This window comes from Bos grunniens, chromosome 13 (assembly GCF_055505025.1).
Source record: "Bos grunniens cultivar Pamir isolate PY7600 chromosome 13, Bosgru_T2T1.0, whole genome shotgun sequence".
NCBI classification, from domain to species: domain Eukaryota; kingdom Metazoa; phylum Chordata; class Mammalia; order Artiodactyla; family Bovidae; genus Bos; species Bos grunniens.
The window spans coordinates 20,802,157-20,821,707 of NC_141177.1; the positions used below are offsets into that span (position 1 = coordinate 20,802,157).

Consider the following 19,551-nt stretch of genomic DNA (forward strand, 5'->3'; position numbering starts at 1 on the left):
TGTTTGGAGAAACAAGGATCCGGCTGACGTGAGGGATAAGGGTGGGGCACTGGGGCACATGGCAGGGAACTGGACTAGACAGCATGTGGCCTGTGCAAAGGGCTCCCTGCCTCCTGGGCAGCCACTTCCGTGAAGAGGGGCAGTGATGAGACCAGGGGCAGTGATGAGACCAGGGGCAGAGAGGAGATGAGGGGCAGAGATGAGACCAGGGGCAGAGATGAGACCAGGGGCAGAGATGAGACCAGGGGCATTGATGAGACCAGGGGCAGAGATGAGAACAGGGGCAGAGATGAGACAAGGGGCAGTGATGAGAACAGGAGCAGAGATGAGAACAGGCGCAGGGATGAGACCAGGGGCAGAGATGAGAACAGGGGCAGAGATAAGACGAGGGGCAGAGATGAGAACAGGTGCAGGGATGAGACCAGGGGCAGGGATGAGAACAGGGGCAGAGATGAGACCAGGCACAGGGACGAGACCAGGGGCAGTGACGAGACCAGGGGCAGTGACGAGACCAGGGGCAGAGATGAGAACAGGCACAGGGATGAGACCAGGGGCAGAGATGAGACCAGGGGCAGAGATGAGACCAGGGGCAGTGATGAGAACAGGGGCAGTGATGACAACAGGCGCAAGGATGGGAACAGGCGCAGAGATGAGACCAGGGGCAGAGATGAGAACAGGTGCAGGAATGATACCAGTAGCAGAGATGAGACCAGGGGCAGGAATGATACCAGCAGCAGAGATGAGACCAGGGGCAGAGATGAGACCAGGCACAAGGACGAGACCAGGGGCAGTGACGAGACCAGGGGCAGTGACGAGACCAGGGGCAGAGATGAGAACAGGCACAGGGATGAGACCAGGGGCAGAGATGAGACCAGGGGCAGAGATGAGAACAGGGGCAGAGATGAGACCAGGGGGAGGGATGAGACCAGGGGCAGAGATGAGACCAGGGGCAGAGATGAGAACAGGGGCAGAGATGAGACCAGGGGGAGGGATGAGACCAGGGGCAGAGATGAGACCAGGGGCAGAGATGAGACCAGGGGCAGAGATGAGAACAGGGGCAGAGATGAGACCAGGGGGAGGGATGAGAACAGGGGCAGTGATGAGAACAAGACCAGTGATGAGAACAGGACTGGTGATGAGAACAGGGGCAGGGATGAGGTATTATGCACCCGCAAGCAGTCCTATCAATGGAGTCTCATTCCCACCAGGGTCAGCATGGCTATCCTGACTTTGCCACAAAGGCACCAGCTTCACCAGCCAATAAATGGCAGAGCCACATTTAAACCAGAACTCTGATTTCAAAACCTATCTAGGGATGTCCTGAGTTCAGGTTCTGGCTCCACTATTTCCATGCTGTGTGACTCAGAGCACATTCCTAACCTCTCTGAGTCTCTGTTTCTCATCTGTTAAATGGGTATAATGTCAGCACATGGGTCATACATCCCGGCACAGAGTAAATGCTCAATAAATGTGCACTTTTTGCTTTTGTATTAATATTATTGCTTAAAATAGAATAAGCCTTTGCAGAGAGGTTACAATCATATTAACTGGGAGGATGGAAGGAAGGGCCTTGCCCATCCCTTATTCCTAAACACATCTTAGGATTTAGGAGTACACATATCCATGAATTAATTCACCCACGAGAGCAGGTTTGAATCTCATTTTTGCCACTTTGTTGAGTGACTGTGGGCAAGGTACTTCACCTCTCTGGGTCTCAGTGTCCTCATCTGTCAAATGGGGATAATGGTAACCCAGGCTGCTGAGAGTGTGAACTGAGCCATGCGCTCACCCAGCACTCAGCCCAGGCTGAGTTATTCTGCAGCAATGAGCACTGTCTTTGCCTTGCCTGTGGCCTCAGCAATCTCAGTGAATATTCATGGATTGAATGAATGAGGCTTTGTCTTGAACCAAGGGGACAAATGAACTGCTCCACAGGACCCCTCTCGCCCACTACCTGGGATTGGCCCTGAGTGTACCCAGGGAGTCTGAGGCCCTAAGAAGTGAGTGGACTTGCTCCAGGTCCACGCTCAGCGCTTCTGGAGCTGGGACTTGAGTGTATTGTTTTGTCCAGACCACACGCTCTTCACCACTATGCCATCCGTCCCCCGTGAGTCCAGGTCAGTGTCGGGAGGTAGGACTCAAACAGGGCCTGGTGGGGCTGCCCTCCCTGGAGATGTCGAGAAGAAGAAGGCAAGAGTGTTTGCCCTCCTGCCATGTCCGAAATGGGCTCGCGGCTCCAAACACCCGATGATGAGAAGCTTCTGGGACCGAGAGACTTCATGGAGGGAGCCTGCCATTCCCCCGGGCACATCTCCAGAGGGCAGAGGCCTCCTCTGGGGCTCTCCTGCTGGCCCTGCTGCCGCCCATGGACAATGAGCCTCTGTGGGAGGCCTGAGCCCAGTGACAGGGCCTAGGCCTCAACCAGCTCCTGCTTCCTGCCTCTCGGTCCAAACACATTCACTGGGGCCAGCAGGTGTGACGGCGCCTCTAAGTCCTGGCACGCCTCGGAAGCCACAGGGCACGGCGGCCCTGCCCTCAGTGCCACTCAGCTCCCTCCCCCCAACCCCAGCTGCTCAGGGCCTCTTTGTCCCAGCCTGTCCTCTTTTCAGCTCTCGGGCCTTTGTGCTGTGTCCCTTCCCAGATGCCTCGTCCAGCCCCTTGTCCATCCTGCCCTGTCTGCTGCAGGCGTCTGGAGTCCACCAGCCGTGGACCCAGCCCTGTTCCAGGCTCATCAGCTGTGTGGCTGGGGGAAAAAGGCTCCTCTCTGGGAGCTGCCACTTCCTCAGTTGTAAGATGGGGCTGTTTTGAGGGTCACATAACAAAATGTGAAATGCTTAGACCATCAGTGAAAGTGGAAGTGTTAATCATTCAGTCTTATTCAACTCTTTGCGACCCTATGGCCTGTATCCTGCCAGGCTTTTCTGTCCATGGGATTCTCCAGGCAAGAATACCAGAGTAGGTAGCCATTCCCTTCTTCAGGGGATCTTCCTGACTCAGGGATTGAACCAGGTCTCTTGCATTGCAGGCAGATTCTTTGCCATCTGAGCCACCAGGGAAAGGCGATTATTATTATTGAAATATTAACATCATTGACCTTCAAGGCCCAGTTCAGAGGCAGTATCTGCTTCAAGCTGCCTGACTGCTGCCCATGGATGAGTGTCCTCCCCAGCGCTTCCTCAAGTTCCTAAGCTCAAGCATCGCCAGAGGCGCCACACTTCCACAGAAGCTATAAAGCAAGAGGAGGAGCCAGACGACAGTGTGAGCAGGCGGCCAGGAGGAGTGGCACTGCTCTTGGGTCCCTTCTATGGGGGCTCCTGGCCCAGACTAAGGTGAGAAAGGAGTCAAGAGGGCAAAGGAGGCAGATCTGTGAAGATGCTTCTCAGCAGACAGCTGTGGTCCCCTCCCCGACTGGCTCAGTGAGGCGAGCAGGGGTGTGTGCCCTCGTCCAGGCCTAGAGGGGTGCAGCCCTGGACTGGGATGCGTGATGGACAGCATCCTGTCTCGTTCCTGAGAGAAACAGGCTGAGGAGCTGACGTCATCAGCTCAGGTGGGCAGAGTGGCATTTGAGAGGGAAAAATGACTGCTCTCTGCTCGCTAAGGCTGTGGTCAAAGTGTGTGTGTCTCTCTGTGTGTGCTTTTCCAAAGGCCTGGTGTGGACCCTGCAGGAGCGCGATCTGGTCTGGGGCTGATTTCAGCCCTTCCCATTCTCATCCCCTGGGCAGTGAGGAAGGGGTGCCAGAGAACCAGAAACTGGGGGGTCAGTGATTGGAGAAACTCTGCCCTCCTCTGGCACTGCGGCTTGAGAGGCCTGGCACGAAGGTGTGAAACACCCCCATGAAGGTGCCTATGAGACTCAACTCAGAACAGTTTCTGCCTCTTCAGGAAGCCATCTTGCAACAGTACCAATCCAGGTAACTCTCTCCTGCTTCCTGCTCTCTTCTCCCTGCCTGTGATCCATCCAGATGGAGCCAGAGAGGAAGAAAAGGTGAGCGTGTGTTCCTGTGTGTGTGTGTGTGTGTGTATGTGTGTGTGTGTGTGTGAGAGAGAGAGAGAGAGAGAGAGCTCTTTTCCCCTGCCAAGCCTATACACAGAAACCTGGGTTAAGCATGGGGAGAGAGTTTGCTGTTGAACCAGAGCTGTTCACTCCAACACAGCAAAGTGGCAGAGTGGAAAAGACCATCTCTATTCTACACATCACCAAAAGTAGGGGCCAGAAGGGAGAGAATAGCAGTATTAACACCCCTATTTCCCAGATGAGGAAGGTTCTTGGAGAAGGACTTGCCCACGGCCTCACAGCTATAACTGTGGAGCCAGGATCTGGACTCAGTTCTGTCTGACTCAGGCAGCCCATTCTGCCCCTCTGTCCCAGCCCACCCCATCACCCCAAGTGGGATGAGGGGCACCTTTTTCTCAGAAATCTGTGGAAAACCAGAAAGGGTCTCTGAGAACATGGCAGGGTTAGACAGATGGAAATCAAGAGAACTTGTGGACTTTTTCTGTCTCAGAGGGCAAGAAGGAAGCCACATGAGAAATTCACTTGAATGGGCTCAAGTCTACAATTTGAAAAGGCTCTTTATTGGCACCAAAAATGCCACCAGAAACATTTCACCTCTTGTGCCAAGTCCTGTTGCATGGTAATGACTGCTGGAGATGTCCTCAAGTGTTAGAAGAAATTATGATGATTGATTAGCAATGTCTGCCATGAGCAATATAGATGCTATATCCTTTCTCCATCCCACCTGCATCCTTGTTGAAGATTTTGCATTCCCTTGCAAAATGTCAGAGAGATAACTGAGTAGAGAGAAAGTCTCTAGACAACATAGAGTTTGCTAAGGCCTTTAGATAAATCAGTTCTTATCTCTGGGCCTTAGGCTCCCCAACTGTTAGATAAGGATGTTGGACTTTTTGATGCTGTGGGTCAGGCTGGCTCTGATAACCTTTGCTTATAGCAATGGGAGCTTGGTAAATATGCAGTGTGGAATGACCTTTTCTAGAGAGCAAATTTGTTCTTAGGAAGGCTCATATCCATGACCCAGGGTGTGCGTAAGTTCTGTCCGAGGGAATTGCCCAGGGATGTGGGCAAAATGAACCATTAGTGTAACTGAGCAGCATCCTATGGGGCTTCCTGGGACAAACCTTCCCTCTCCCACCCCCGCCTCCTCTCTGTAGAAAAACTTTAGTCTCCTTCTTTGTGTTCCTAAGAATAAAATTAATCAGAATAGCAAGAAAATGAAGAAATAAAGGAAAATGGTGAAGCAAGACCGAATAAGATTAGTTTAGCCATTATATGGTCAAGTTCCTTTAGTTCCTCCTCTAGAGCTATAGATAATATCCTGAGCCATGTCATTTGATCTATGTCACAGATACTGAAACCCCTACCAGGCGGAAGAAGTTAACTGTATGCTGCCCACAAGCATGGAGACCAGGAGGTTGATGATGCTGACAAATAAACTGGATGCACACTGCAACATTATGTATCATGCACCAGTTTAAATGTCTATCGATTTTGCCATACATCAACATGCATGCATGCAGGCAAAACCAATACAATATTGTAAAGTAAAATAACAATAATAAATTTAAAAAAAAGATGCAAAAGCACAAGCTACAAATCAAAAGATTGATACTTAAAAAAAAAAAAAAATGTCTATCAACAGGGGATTTGTCAAATAAATTGTGGGCCCCCAGGCAGCAGTCACAAAGCAATATGGAGAAACTAATTAAAGACTCTTAGCAGGTGAAAAAGGAAATAGTTTCTTCTGTTTTGTATAAATTTTTTTTTTCCATCTAGAAAAAATACTGGAAGGAAATACACCCAAACAGTAACAGTGCTTATCTCTTGGTTTGTGTCATCATCGGTGACCTTTACCGTTGTCTTTCTGTTTTCAGAATTAAACAACGGTTACACTGAATTCATATTTGGATCAACAAACAATCCCATGAAATGGCTTGAAAATGAATAAATAAAGATTGGGTAGAGGACAGGATGTGGAGGAAAGCTCATTCTTTCCCCAGAGCTGGCCCACAAGCCCCCACCAACTCAGGATTCCTGGGAAGCACCGTGAGGGACAAGGATGATAGCTGGAACAAAAAGTCCCTTCACTCTAGTCCCGGAACCACCAAGAAAGGAAAAAAAGAAAATCTGTATTAGAACCTCGTGGGTACAATCCCTCTTTTGTGGGACAGGAATAGCTTAAGATTCAATGCAAACAAAACTTGGTTAAACCAGACTCCTAGATCTAAGAGGGACAGTGCAGGAAGGTCAGGTATGCCTTGCCTTTGTAGGACTCACAGTTAAGGGGGTGTGTGTGTGTGGGGGGTCTTACAGAGACAGAAAGGACAGGTCATATGAGGGTCAAAGCAGGGAGAGAGCTAAAGACTGTGATTTCTCATTAATGAGGTAGCATGGGATTAGATGGTGGTCAGCTTGGCCTTGGTAAGCAAGTGCTCTAAGAAAGGGAAATCCAAGCAGAGCTACCGGGCTGAAACTGCAACAAACCTCCGCTCTCCTGGAAGTGCTGTGATGGAGGTTGGCACAGGGGTGTTAGCAGGGCCAGACAAGCAATACAAAGGCCAGAGTGTGGGACTCAGGCAAAAGGTGTCAGGTGATAGAGCATGTAGCTTGGTCCACGCCTGTCTTGAGTATGACAGTTGCCAACAGCCTGGAGAGGGTGTCCTGCGTGTTTGGGGAGAGTAATAGTTGAGAAGGCTTCACAGAAGAGGTGACTTTTCATCTGGGCTGGTGAGTTGGAGAAGCTGATATGGAGAGTTAAGAAAGAGCACCTTCCAAGTTTTTCCAAGAGCACCTTCCAAGTGGAAGGACAAAGAAAGGAGGTGGGTTTTGCAAAGAGTGAGTCTGGGGCTTGTCTGTCTCTTCCTCTGGAGAAAGAGGACAAAGAAGGCTTTCTTGACATAAGAGAAGCCATTTTGGCTTAAGCCATTTTATGATCTAAATTTGGCCACAGTACTTGCCATTGAACATGTCTCAGTAATCAATGATTTCAAGGGAAGTGAATGAATGCAGGAACAAAGGAAAAGTTGTCAAGAAACAATAGCTCAGTGACAAAACAGAGTCCAATTTCCTCCTTGTGGGATATACCTAACAATCTGATACAGTCTTTGAGTTCTGCAGGAACTCAGGCCCCACTCAAGCATGGATGGAATGATGATGTTGGCCCTCCTGACTTCAGTCAACTAAAGCTTGGACTCTGAAGACCTTGGCCCCAAGTTTGTGCTGAATTCTCCTCTGCTCAAGCCCTTCGTGAATATACATGTACCCTTAGCTTTAAAATTCCCCAATTTTGCTGTTCAGGGAGACGCTGCTTTGGGAAAGAAGCCTGGTGTTTTTACTGGCTGTAAGTAACAAGTCCTTACTTCTGATCTTTGGCTAGGTTGTGTCTTTTGGCTCAACATCCACCAAGCGTTGCAACCAGTTTTTGGGTAACATCTGAGCCCTGCGATGAAACAGAGTGGATGGAAGGGGAGTGGGCTTGGGTCATTTCTATTGGAAACAAGACCCAGGGTTGGAGGTGGACGATGGGAACTGAGCACTAGCAGGGCTGGGGTCCTAGTAGCCCCTTGGCTCACCCCAGAAAGCTGCAGGCTGCAATGGAGCTTCCCTCAGGCAGAAGGAGAGTGTGATCTGGCTTCCTAAACCATGCCTGTGGAATGCTGATTGTCTGAACACTGTGACTCCAGTTCTCCCAGGGCCTCTCTCTGTATCTCTCACACAGACTGGCTTCTCTTATGTCTTTATCTCTTTCTTCCTGTCTCCTTCTGTCTCTCTCTTTCCATCTCTTGGGGGCCACATTAGAGGCCCCCAGAGGGAGCTAGGGGGAGCCCTGTGGAGAGCACAGATGACCCTCTGCTGTCAGAAAGGGCTTGGGCCCTGCCCTCATCACTGAGGTCACTCAGCAGCGGCTGACTTGGCTCAGCTGTGGATGTGGGAATGGAACCACATAGACACATAAGCCCTTCCCAGGCCTGTCCTAAGCACCTATTAACTCACTTAACCCTCAAAATGTTAGGAGAACCACTGATGAAAACTGCTGCCCACCCACACACCTCCTGGCCAGGCACAATAGTAACCACTTTACTATTACTAACCACAGTAATAACCATGCGCTATCATACAACAGGAGGTCCTGGTAAGGAACAACACCAACCAGAAGAATCTGGGAAATGTCAAAAAGAGAAAGGAGATGCCAGTCCATATGTCCTACCAACCTTTCAGCATCCTTCTCACTGGAATCCATCTCACTGATGCTCATGGCCAGGAAAGACCCTGAATCAGAATGACTGGCCAGAGGCAAGTCGTAAATGCTCTCATTACCATAAAGCCTGAGACTGTGAACCACGTGGTAGAGCGGTTGTCCTGAGTTCCCTCACCCCCCTGCCCTCTGCTCAGGTGCCCCTTCCAATAAAATCTCATGCTTTGTCAGCATGTGTGTCTCCTCGGACAATTCATTGTTGAGTATGAGATAAGAGCCCACTCTCAGGCCCTAAAGGAGGCCCTCTTCCTACAACAAGTGGAGACTCTGGTGGGATCTCTTCTTTGCCATGACTGACATCCCGATCACTTGGGGTACTTGGGAACAAGCTTGCCTGCCAATGGACCAGACCCAGTGGTCACTACCTGGGATCCTCTGTCCCTGGTCTCCTCCTGATGCAGATGGTTGGTCAGAGTGCCCGGACCCTGACCAGGTAAGGAACAAGAGACTCTGTTGACCTCTTCCCCTTTCCTCTTTTCAGCTCCTCCTATCCTACCCTTTTTTCTTCTGCCTTTATCCTGAATGCAGGAGTCTGGTTGAGGGGTCTCAGCCTAATCTGAGGGTCAGAGCCTGATCACCTCTGGAGGGCAGAGAACTCAAATTCTGATCTCATATCTGGTTTCTGATTTCTGCTAGGGTCGAGTTCCTGACCTTCCTTCCTGGAAACCCAAGGGAAAGTCCTGTAATATCTGAGGTCTGCAGGTGGCAGGACTTCTGTAAGATCATCTCTTTTGTCCCTTCTTCTTACCCACTTCTTTCAACCTGCCTTTCTTCCCTCTCTTTGAAATCCTTGAAGGGCTGAGCTGTTTCCATTTACTCTCAGTGCTCAGATCTGAAGTTCTGTATCTCTGTAAGAGGTTTTCTGAGAGATTCTAATTTTGTATTTAAGGGAGTGTGTGATGAGGATGGTCTTGCCTATTTGTGTCTCATATTAACACTTTGTGTTGTGTGTTGTGATTTGTGATGGCCATTTTGCCTTGTGAAATGGGAAATTCTGGTTCTGTTCCACGGCAGAGCTGTCTTCAGTGAATTCTGTCTGACTGGAAATATTTTAGCTGTGAGCTTATGACTAAGAAAGAGATGATATTTTATTACAACATTATGTGGCCATGATATTGTTTAGATTCCAGAGAAAACTGGTTTAGGTAAAATTCTTGAAAATTCCCAAACTAGTTCTTTTTGCCTATAAAAGGTGAGCTTGATAAAAATGTCTTTTCAGAATTCTGACCTTGGAACAAGTCCTACTAGGAGAACTTGATTTTCTCTCCCTGTGCCTTGAGACCTGGAGATGGAAATGGCAACCTACTGCAGTATTCTTGCCTGGAAAATTCCATGGACAGAGGAACCTGGTGGGCTACAGTCCATGGGGTTGCAGAGACGGACATGACTGAGGTCTTGAAACCAGGGCTCTCAGGAACACTTATCCTATCTAGACCATCTCTAATTCCTAAGACTGAGGGAAAAAAATATAACAAGGAAGACGCCTTTTAACAGGTTATGTATTCCAACTGTTACTGATAAACTAGTGAGTTTTATAATTTCTGATTCATGAGTAAGTTTAGAAAGTGAAGCTATGAGATCTCACGTTGTGTCCGTCTTTATGTTTACATGTGCATTATCTTTGACTTTACTTTTGGATGGTATTATCAAAGGTAATTTGTCAATGAGCTCTATTTAATTGGCTTAAAGAAATTAAGTGCTTATATAAATTCTGCAAAGTACAGAAGGTAACTGGCCAGAATTTGTTTCAGATTCATGTAAACTGGGAAATATTCAGTATTAAATTAATATCTGGAATTAATGTACAAACTTGTTGATCTAATGAAAAAAGACATGCTTTTACAGTCATTAACATTAAGTGTAATACCTTTATTGCACCTAGGTTTAATAAAAATTAAATAAGGTTTTATCTGTTGCAAATTTGTGAGCAAGAAAAATAACTTGGTATGATGAAATTTTATAAGTGAATTAAATGCAAATGAGATAAGAGATTTTAGGTAAACTCTATAGGAATAATTATGTTTTAAGAAAACTTATCTAAAAATAGTCTCTCTAGATTTTGGTACGGAGAAGGCAATGGCACCCCACTCCAGTACTCTTGCCTGGAAAATCCATGGATGGAGGAGCCTGGTAGGCTGCAGTCCATGGGGTCTCGAAGAATCAGACATGACTGAGCGACTTCACTTTCACTTTCACTTTTCTCTTTCACGCATTGGAGAAGGAAATGGCAACCCACTCCAGTGTTCTTGCCTGGAGAATCCCAGGGATGGCAGAGCCTGGTGGGCTGCCATCTATGGGGTCGCACAGAGTCGGACACGACTGAAGTGACTTAGCTTAGCAGCAGATTTTGGTAACTTGAAATTCCAGTGTTGTGACCTTTTTTTTTAATCCTGAAAAATTTTTATTTATATTTTATATATTTTTTAAATTTATTTATTTTAATCGGAGGCTAATTACTTCCAGTGTTGTAACCTTTTAAGTCGTCTGGTCTGTATTTGTCTTTCACATCTTTTATTGTTTCTTTGACTAAGTGAATAACTATTGTTTCACAGTGACTTTTGATCCTGTCCAACTGAGTTTTTTTTTTTTAATTTTATTTTATTTAACTTTACAATATTGTATTGGTTTTGCCATATATCAAAATGAATCTGCCCAACTGAGTTTTGTCAAGGAAAATATCAAAAGGGTTTCATTTTGATATTTTCTTGACAAAACTTCTTAAAGAAAATTCTAATGAAATCCTTTCGACCTCTAGCTAACTTTGGGATTCTTCAAAGGGCTCCTGAAACATCCCAAGGAACGATATTAAACAAATTAGGTTCATGTGGTGTTTTAAATTACAAGGAAGTATTGTCTGATGAGTAGTAAATCTCAAGTTTTATTGTTTGGTAAGTGTTATTAATATAGATATTCTAGAAATTATATGGAGTTTCTAAAATTCTGATATGACCTGGTAAAATATTATCAATTATGATTCTAATTATTACCTGCAAGTGTTATATGTTACAGCAGTAACCAAGTTTATTTGTCAATTGCATTGTAATCTTTTTTTTTTTTTACTGTGGGTTTTAACTCTTTTTGTCATTCATAGACACTTACAGTTTCACTCTAAACTTTTTGCAAAAATGCTCCCTCCTCAAGAAGATTTGTAGAAAGAATTTTTGGATAAATACAAGTTTCTGACTATCATACCATAATGCTGAGAAAAAGAAAGAAAGTGAAAGTTGCTTAATCGTGTCCCACTCTTTGTAACCCCTGGACTATAGTCCATGGAACCCTTCAGTCCAGAATACTGGAGTGGGTAGCCTTTCCCTTCTCCAGGGGATTCCCAACCCAAGGATTGAACTGGGGTCTCCTGCATTGCAGGTGGATTCTTTACCAGCTGAACCACAAGGGAAGCCCACCATAAAGCTGAACTGAGTAAGAAATTGAAGAATTCTAATGGGAAACCTGTGTGCATGCGTGCTAAGTTGATTCTGTCGTGTCTGACTCTTTGTAACCCTGTGGACTGCAGCCTGCCAGGCTCCTCTGTCCATGGGATTCTCCAGGCAAGAATTCTGGAGTGGTTGCCATGTCCTCCTCCAGGGGATCTTCCCAACCCAGGGATTGAACCTGTGTCTTTTATGTCTCCTACATTGGCAGATGGGTTCTTTACTGTTAGCGCCACCTAGGAAGCCCTGATGGGAAACCTGGCGGCTTCATAAAACTGTTAACAAAAAGGACCAGTTACATAGGACTGAGTGAACTGGTGACTATAGTTATAATTTTTATGGTTTCCATCTGAAAAATTATTGGTTTGATCTGTGTTTTCCAGGTGTAAGGAAAACCTTCCCCTCAAACTCATTATGACTTAAAGTCACTTGGTAAATTATACCTTTGAAAACAGAATTGAAACACTTACCTTTTCCCTCTGTCTCATCCCTACAGAGATTGGAAACTTTTAGGTTCCCAGCAGTTTTATAGGATAAGTTAGGAAGGCTAACTCACTAACAGGTACAGAAATCTCAAGGTATGTTGGCGACCTTGAAAAGGGAGAAATTCACCTTGATCTGTCAGGTGATATCTGTGACAAGCTCTTGGCATGACTTTCCTAGCCCTGAGAAGTCTTGTAAAAGTTCAGTCTGAGACTCTATAAAAGTTTCAGCAAAGCAAAACAGGCCTATATCATCAATCATAGTTTATATAAATCATCAGGCCAAGTTTACTGAGACCAGGCTTATTTTGCAAACAGATTGGTCTTAATTTGGCTATATTTGGTAAAAACTGAAAACTGAAACTGTTTGTTGCTCAGTCATGTCTGACTCTTTGTGACCCCATGAGCTGTAGCCTGCCAGGCTCCTCTGTCCATGGGATTTCCTGGGCAATCATACTGGAGTGGGTTACCAGTTCCTTCTCCGGTGGGTCTTCCTGACCCGGGGATCAAACCCTGGTCTTCTGCATTGCAGGCAGATTCTTTACCGTCTGAGCCACCAGGGAAGCCTGGTACTTTGGTAAAAATGAGGTTAATTATAGAGATAAAAAAGATTATGTTTCAGTGGATATTAAATAACAGTTCCATTAACAGAGGTCTGTATTTACTAAGACTCACCTTAAAACAACGCTCAAACAGAGGAGAAACTACACTTCTACTAGCGTAAGAAGAAGACAACATCAGAAGTAGATAGCTAGCTCAAGATCCTCGACCTGACTCATATCATTATTTATAATGTTTTCTTGACTTCTTGAACTTTGCATATGAATCAAATGTTTTTCTACCATGGGCACGATACAATGCTATGTTTAAAAATCAATCAATTTTAGGTTTGTGACCAATTACAGCACTTCCGGGTTACCTTGGTGGATTTCTCCACTCTAAGGCTCTAACTGGTTGGCTTTTAGGAAATATATTTTAAAAGAAAAAAGTTATAGTCCTGTTCAAGACACTATTTATATTACGAGGTAGAATTCCCTCACCTGGCAAACTAATAATGCCTGCTCTGATCCTGGCCATAAACATGAATTTTCCTCTATTACTTAAGCTCAATCAGAGCAACAGGCAAAATTGAGCTTGGAATAAAAGGAATAAAACCTCCCATAATTATGGGATGGGTTTATGTACAGTATGGTAATTTAAGTTTAAAGGCTTCTCTATATTGGGAACAATTATATCATACTAAGGATAATCAGTCTAGTAAACTAGAAAACTGGGCTGGGTGCCTTATGGACAGTGCCAATATATAATTTCCCTTAAAGATAAGGACTGGTACAGAACAGACTAAGTCAGAGACCTGAGATATACTGCTGTTGCTGCTAAGTCATGTGTGACTGTGCGACCCCATAGACGGCAGCCCGTTAGGCTCCCCATCCCTGGGATTCTCCAGGCCAAGAACACTGGAGTGGATTGCCATTTCCTTCTCCAATGCATGAAAGTGAAAAGGGAAAGTGAAGTTGCTCAGTCGTGCCCGACTCTTCGTGACCTCATGGACTGCAGCCCACCAGGCTCCTCTGTCCATGGGATTTTCCAGGCAAGAGTACTGGAGTGGGGTGCCATTGCCACTGGGTTGCACCTGATGGAAGTTCTTGACTTATATTCTTACTTATGACCTTACTAATACTGCTTGCTATATTATTTTTTTTATATTGCCTGTTTTATGAAATTGTTTCTTTCATTACCAAATAAACCTCTGATAAACCTCTAATAAAATGATGATATAGTCCTGTATGAGATCAATGATTGTAATAGTGTAACTCTAGATATGGGAAGAGGCAACAGGGGGAATATTTCCCTGGACATAAGAGACTAGTAAGACAGATGGTCCAGAGACCTTTGGCTACTGTTAATAAGACCTAGCCCAGATTTTTGGCCACTGTTGATAAGACCTAGCACATTGAGTGGCTTATTACTGAAACTTTTGCCAGACCTGGGGATGAACATTCCTAGCATCATGGGATGAAATGGTCATAAACTGCCCCTCAAGCCATGGTTGTATTCATGACCCTGAAGGGGCCCTGCCAGCTGAAAACCGGCACTTGCTGTCAGTCTCTGCAAGAATTAGGTCAATGGCCACTGACCTTCAACATACCTTAAAAGGAGTTCAAGGTGGAGATCAGGAATGAAGCAATTTGTGCTCTGGGGAAAACTGGCAAAACAGGCCTCTAGATAGTTAGGCACTTTCAGAAAAAGATTTTTAAGAGCCCAAACTCTTGTATCTTCTCATATATAGAAAAGGCACCAAGATCATTAATTGTGGGTGACATCTGCTTTGGCCATTAAGGAGAGAGATGCAGTTGAAAGTAAAGATGGAGTAGCTGTGGTTCAGACGTCCAAGGTAATACTAGACCCGACTAGACGAGTCCTTGAATTGGGAAGAACTTGAGTTATCTGAGCTGTGTTAGACTTGGGATGCCACCAGCCACTCTCAAAACAATGTCTGCTGGCAGTTGGTAGCTGTAATTATGGTTTCAAGGTATCCTCTTATAACTATTAAATTTTTAGAAAATGAAATTGCTTTAGATCAGATATTAGTAGAAAAAGGAGACGTGTAGTGGCCAATGGCTGAAATTATGTATATATTAGTACCACATTGGAAGTTAAAATCTACTTAGATAAAAGTACTAGTTATCACCTCTCCTCCAACTACTTCTAATTGAGTTTGTTACTCTAAAACCGAGGACCAACGGGTTGAAATTTTAATCCTATGAGACTCAGATCCATGGCCTGGAATTCAGAAATATGTCCAATTCAGTGCCTATTCTCCAAATTGAGGCAGGACTATGCCCATTTTGGCAGAAGTGGCCAGAGATGTCGTCACCCAGTTCCCTGAATTGAAACTGAGCAGGACTCTGTGGGCCTCTGGAGAACAGAGACCTAAGATAAAGGCAAACTTGGGATGCTGGAAGTGTACCACCAGAGCATCACGAGGCTTTAATGGTTTCAGCCAGCCTGGGAACTGGATGCCCTCCATCCACACACCACACGCACACTCCTTGTATAAATCTCTCCTTGTTCGACTTTTATAGTCTAGGAACAGCCCTACCGCCTCTGAGGGCTCACTGCCTGCCAGATACAGCCTCCACCTGCAAGTTCATTGCTATCCCCTCATTGTTGTTGTTGTTTAGTAGCTAAATCGTGTCTGACTCTTTGTGACACCATGGACCGTAGCCCATCAGACTCCTCTGTTCACGGGGTTTCCCAGGCAAGAATACTAGAGTGGGTTGCCATTTCCTTCTCCAGGGGATCTTGCCAACCCAGGGATCAAACCCTAGTCTCCTGCATTGGCAGGTGGGGTCTTTACCATGGGGCCACCAGGGAAGCTCTCCCCATTGTACATAAGGAAATGGAGGTACACAAAGGTGGGAAGACTGGCTCAAGTTCACCCAGCTTTGGGGACAAGATGGCAGGATTTGAATTCTAGTTCATCGGACTCTGAAACTTGTGCTCTCAGTCTTTCAGCCATCATCTGCTGCCACCTTCCCTTGCCTGCCACAACTGCATTTATGTTTCGCAATATCTGCCTGCCCCTGAGATTACTATTTACTTGGCACGCATTTTGGTAAATGGAATCAGTTTCAAACTTAAATGCATTTGATTTTCCACTTCTAACAGAAAATTCTCTAACACTACCAAAAGTCAAAGAACAATATCGCTTCTCAGAAAAAAAGGTGACAGCAGAATTATAGTGATGAGATAATGGCTATAATTAAGATAAGATAAAGTCTATAATTAAGCTTCGTGAGCACTTATGCACCCTTGTGTGAGCTAACCCATTTAAGCCCACTCCAATGTCTGGAGTTGGGCACTTTTTTATCCTCATTTTGTGGATGATCCTCCTTCAGAGAGGTGACATACTTTTGCTAAAGCCACGGTGAGCCACAGCATGAGTTGTAGAGCTCTAGCTGGGAATGTCACCCACTCAAGGCACCTGGGGGGGAGAACAGGCAGTGGCTGGAGAGGCGTTCAGGACGTACCCAAATTCTGCGGAGGACTGAGAAAGAGCAGAAGGGGAATCCCTTTCTCACTCCCAGCGATGGTGTGGGAGGCAGCCCGGCTTCTGGAAAACCTGCACCAAGCTCTCTGTCATGCACCAAGAAAGGTGAGGAGCTCTTTCTGAGTGTGACTGACCTGGAGGACAAATCTCTTACTGTGTGGGTGGCTGTGTCCCCTGGCACCGGCAGAGGCTCCAAAACCCAGACCGAGTGAGTTCTCAAATCCCTTTGTGTCTTTTCTGAACTTGGGACCTCCCTGGCCTGTGAATGTCTTGCTTTGGGCTTATCTCGACTTCCTGGAGGCTGGAAGGAGAGCCCAGGGACCCATCTAGCACCTCTCTTGAAGTCACCCCACAGAGGTTCTTGTGTTCACTCGGTCACCCGGTCCTCCAGGAGAGGAGAAAGAGGGAGTTAGTGGGTGACCCAGGAGACCCACCTGGGAGTTGGGGGCATCCAGGGCCTCTTTTCAACATTCCCCTTTGTGTTGGGAAGGGTCGTTCAGGACGCCCTCCTGCCCGTTATCTCTGCACTTTCAGCATCTGCAGCCCCTGGGAGAGGTCATTCTGGGCTTTCATGGGGTTCTGACTTCTGGCCTGTTTTCAGTCATTTCTCACCTCCCCAGCTGCCTCTGGCCTCTCCCCCAAATGGTGTCTCTGGCCTCCCTCCTCTCCATGCCACTGCCAGGCCTCAACTCAGGCCTCATCATTTCTTCCCTGGGGCAACTGCAGTCAGTCTGGTCTGGCCCCCTCATATCTCCTCTCTGCAGTATAGCCAGAGACCTAGTATTTTCTTAAGAAAGTTTCAAACACAAAGCAGTTAGTTTTACATATAACACTACATATTACCGCCTAAATTCTGCCCATCCATATTTGTTTGATGCATTTCAGACTAAATTGCAGATGTGAGTACCCTTCCCACCAAGTCCTCAGCACGTGTGTGGTGACCTGGAATTCAACCTTGCTTGCAGCTGGGCTCTCGGCTTGAAGGAGGCCAAGGTGTACCTGTTTCCGGTTGTCTGACACCTGGAATCCAACATAGGCTGCCTCCTCCATGATGTTCAAGTTCACCCCAAGGAGATCAAAGTTGTGTGCCCGTGAGAAAGTGGGGGCCACGTCAGCCCTGGCCTCCCAGATTGGCTCCCTGGGTCTCTCTCCAAAAAAGTTTGGTGATGACGTTGCCAAGGCAACTGGGGACCAAAAGGGTCTGAGGCTCACAGTGGAACTGACTGTTCGGAACACACAGGCTCAAACATCACAGCCCTCAAGGAACCATGCAGGGACAGAAAGGAGCAGAAAGACATTAAGCACTTTGGAAGTATCACTTTTGATAAGGCTGTCGACATTGCCTGATAGATGCACACTGGTCTTTAGCTAGAGAACTCTCTGGAACCATTGAAGTGATCCTGGGGGCTGTCTAGTCAGTGGGCTGCAGTGGAAAAACTTTCAGTACACAATGAGAAGCGCAGATCTTAAGTGTTCATTTGCTGAGATTTGACAAATATGCACACCTGTGTAACCCAAACCTGTATCAAAATACAGAATTTCGCCATCCCCTTAGAAAGTTCCCTTATGCCCCTTTCCAGTCAATTTCACACCCTCTGTCCCCATAGGGGGGGTGGGTTCTCATTTTTTCCTACCGTAAATTGGTTTTGTCTGTACTTGGTTTTCATGCAAACAGAACACGCTGTACGTACCCGGCTGCACCTGGCTTCTTTCCCTCAATATACAATGAGCTTATTTACTTATTCTTTTATGTGCTTATTGTTTGTTCTCCTCCCCCATCACCGGACGAGGAGCTTATGAGAACTGCAATGTGGTCCTGTCCACTGAATCGCCCCCAGCACATTGCCACGCTATGTGGCGCAGAGTAGGGGCTCAATACGTGCTGGCTGAAAGTGCAGCAGTGGTGACCGGCGCCTGCACTCTTTTCGAAAAAATGTCTTTAAGAAAATCAAGTATGAAAATAATATACAGAGGGGACTTCCCTGATGGTCCAATGGTTGACTCCATGTTTCCAGTGCAGGGTGTGTGGGTTCAATCCCTGGTTGGGGAACTAAGATCCTGCATGCTGCACAGTGTGGCCAAAAAAAAAAAAAAACAACAACTCACTAAATAAAATAAAATAAAAAATGGCTTTATAAAAAAGGAAAAAAGAGGTGTATGCTAGGGTAAAAGTATAACAAAATAATTTTAAAATGATACATACATACATACACAAAGATTTGTGCATTTCATTTGATATACATTTTACCTTAAAGTTAAAAAACATGTGCAACTACCAAACTCTAGTCAATGAAATGTTTCCTGGAGTGTTTAAAGACATAGTGGACTGCTATCTGCAATTTACTTTGAAATGCATAAAAAATAAGATGGAAGGATGGATAGACCTTTATGTGATAGGGCAAGCATGGCAGATTGTTCATTATAGAATCTAGGTGTAGGTATATGGGTTTTTTTTTCAATTTCCTGTATGTATAAATATGTTCATAGTAAAATTATTTTCAATTTCCTATATGTATAAATATGTTTATAGTAAAATGTTGGGGGAAAGTCATACATATATAGGATAAAAATTTCACCAATACAGAAGGATGTTGAGTGAAGCCCAGGTGCACAATTTCCTCATTCCAGCCACTCTACTCCCTTGGAGTTTTATTCGTTGTAGATACTTCCTGGTCTGTCCTTCCAGAAAGGACTTATCCTTTTGCAACAATCATAGAAGGATCAACCCACTCGGGGTTTTGCACCTTGTTCCCTCACCCATCATTAATGTGTCTTGGAGGTTTTCCCCACATCAGCACATATAGATTGACTCTTTCATTTCACAGGCTGTATCGTACCATAAACTTTCCCCCTGTCTCCAATAGTGAGCATCTCACGCACATGAATTCACACCCTTTTCAGTGCCAGATGGCACCTTGAGCCAGTCCTCCCACAGCTCTGATCCTCTGCTATGAGAGGGAGTGGAAAAGCACAGCACAGAGTTGTTCCACTCTCAGGCCCAGGGACTGGCCTTTCCCAACCTCGTATTAGTCCATCATCTGTGGGGGTTGTCCCCTAAGGGGGTGGGACCCATCCTGTTGGCTGAAAGCTGTTCTCTAGAGCAGGGGGAGCTGTGAGGCTCTGCCCAGTTGAGGAGGGGTGGGGGGATAGTGCCAGCATCTGTAGGCCACTCCTTTCACTGCTTGGGCCGACTTGCTATTCATATTAAGTTTGCTCTCTGTGGGCTCAGCCACTCCAGAATTCTATGTGATATGGACTGAACTGTGTTCCCCTAAATTCATATGTTGTAGCCCTAACCACCCAATGCCTCAGAC

General features: G+C 46.0%; 1 protein-coding gene and 1 long non-coding RNA gene across 2 annotated transcripts in view; both read left to right on the forward strand.

Annotated features, from left to right (window-relative positions):
* LOC147360385 (uncharacterized) overlaps positions 1–10,190 on the forward strand; it is a 63,389-nt gene extending 53,199 nt beyond the window's left edge. Inside the window, exons 3-7 of the long non-coding RNA XR_015139135.1 lie at positions 3,026–3,329; positions 3,646–3,911; positions 7,117–7,355; positions 8,139–8,703; positions 9,490–10,190. This is a non-coding gene — a long non-coding RNA (uncharacterized LOC147360385). The remainder of the gene's footprint in view (positions 1–3,025; positions 3,330–3,645; positions 3,912–7,116; positions 7,356–8,138; positions 8,704–9,489) is intronic.
* On the forward strand, positions 46–1,439 carry LOC147360389 (uncharacterized). The gene has a single exon (XM_086332373.1). The coding sequence runs from the start codon at positions 187–189 to the stop codon at positions 1,294–1,296; it is 1,110 nt and encodes a 369-aa protein (XP_086188499.1). The 5' UTR covers positions 46–186; the 3' UTR covers positions 1,297–1,439.
* Positions 10,191–19,551: the final 9,361 nt, after the last annotated feature.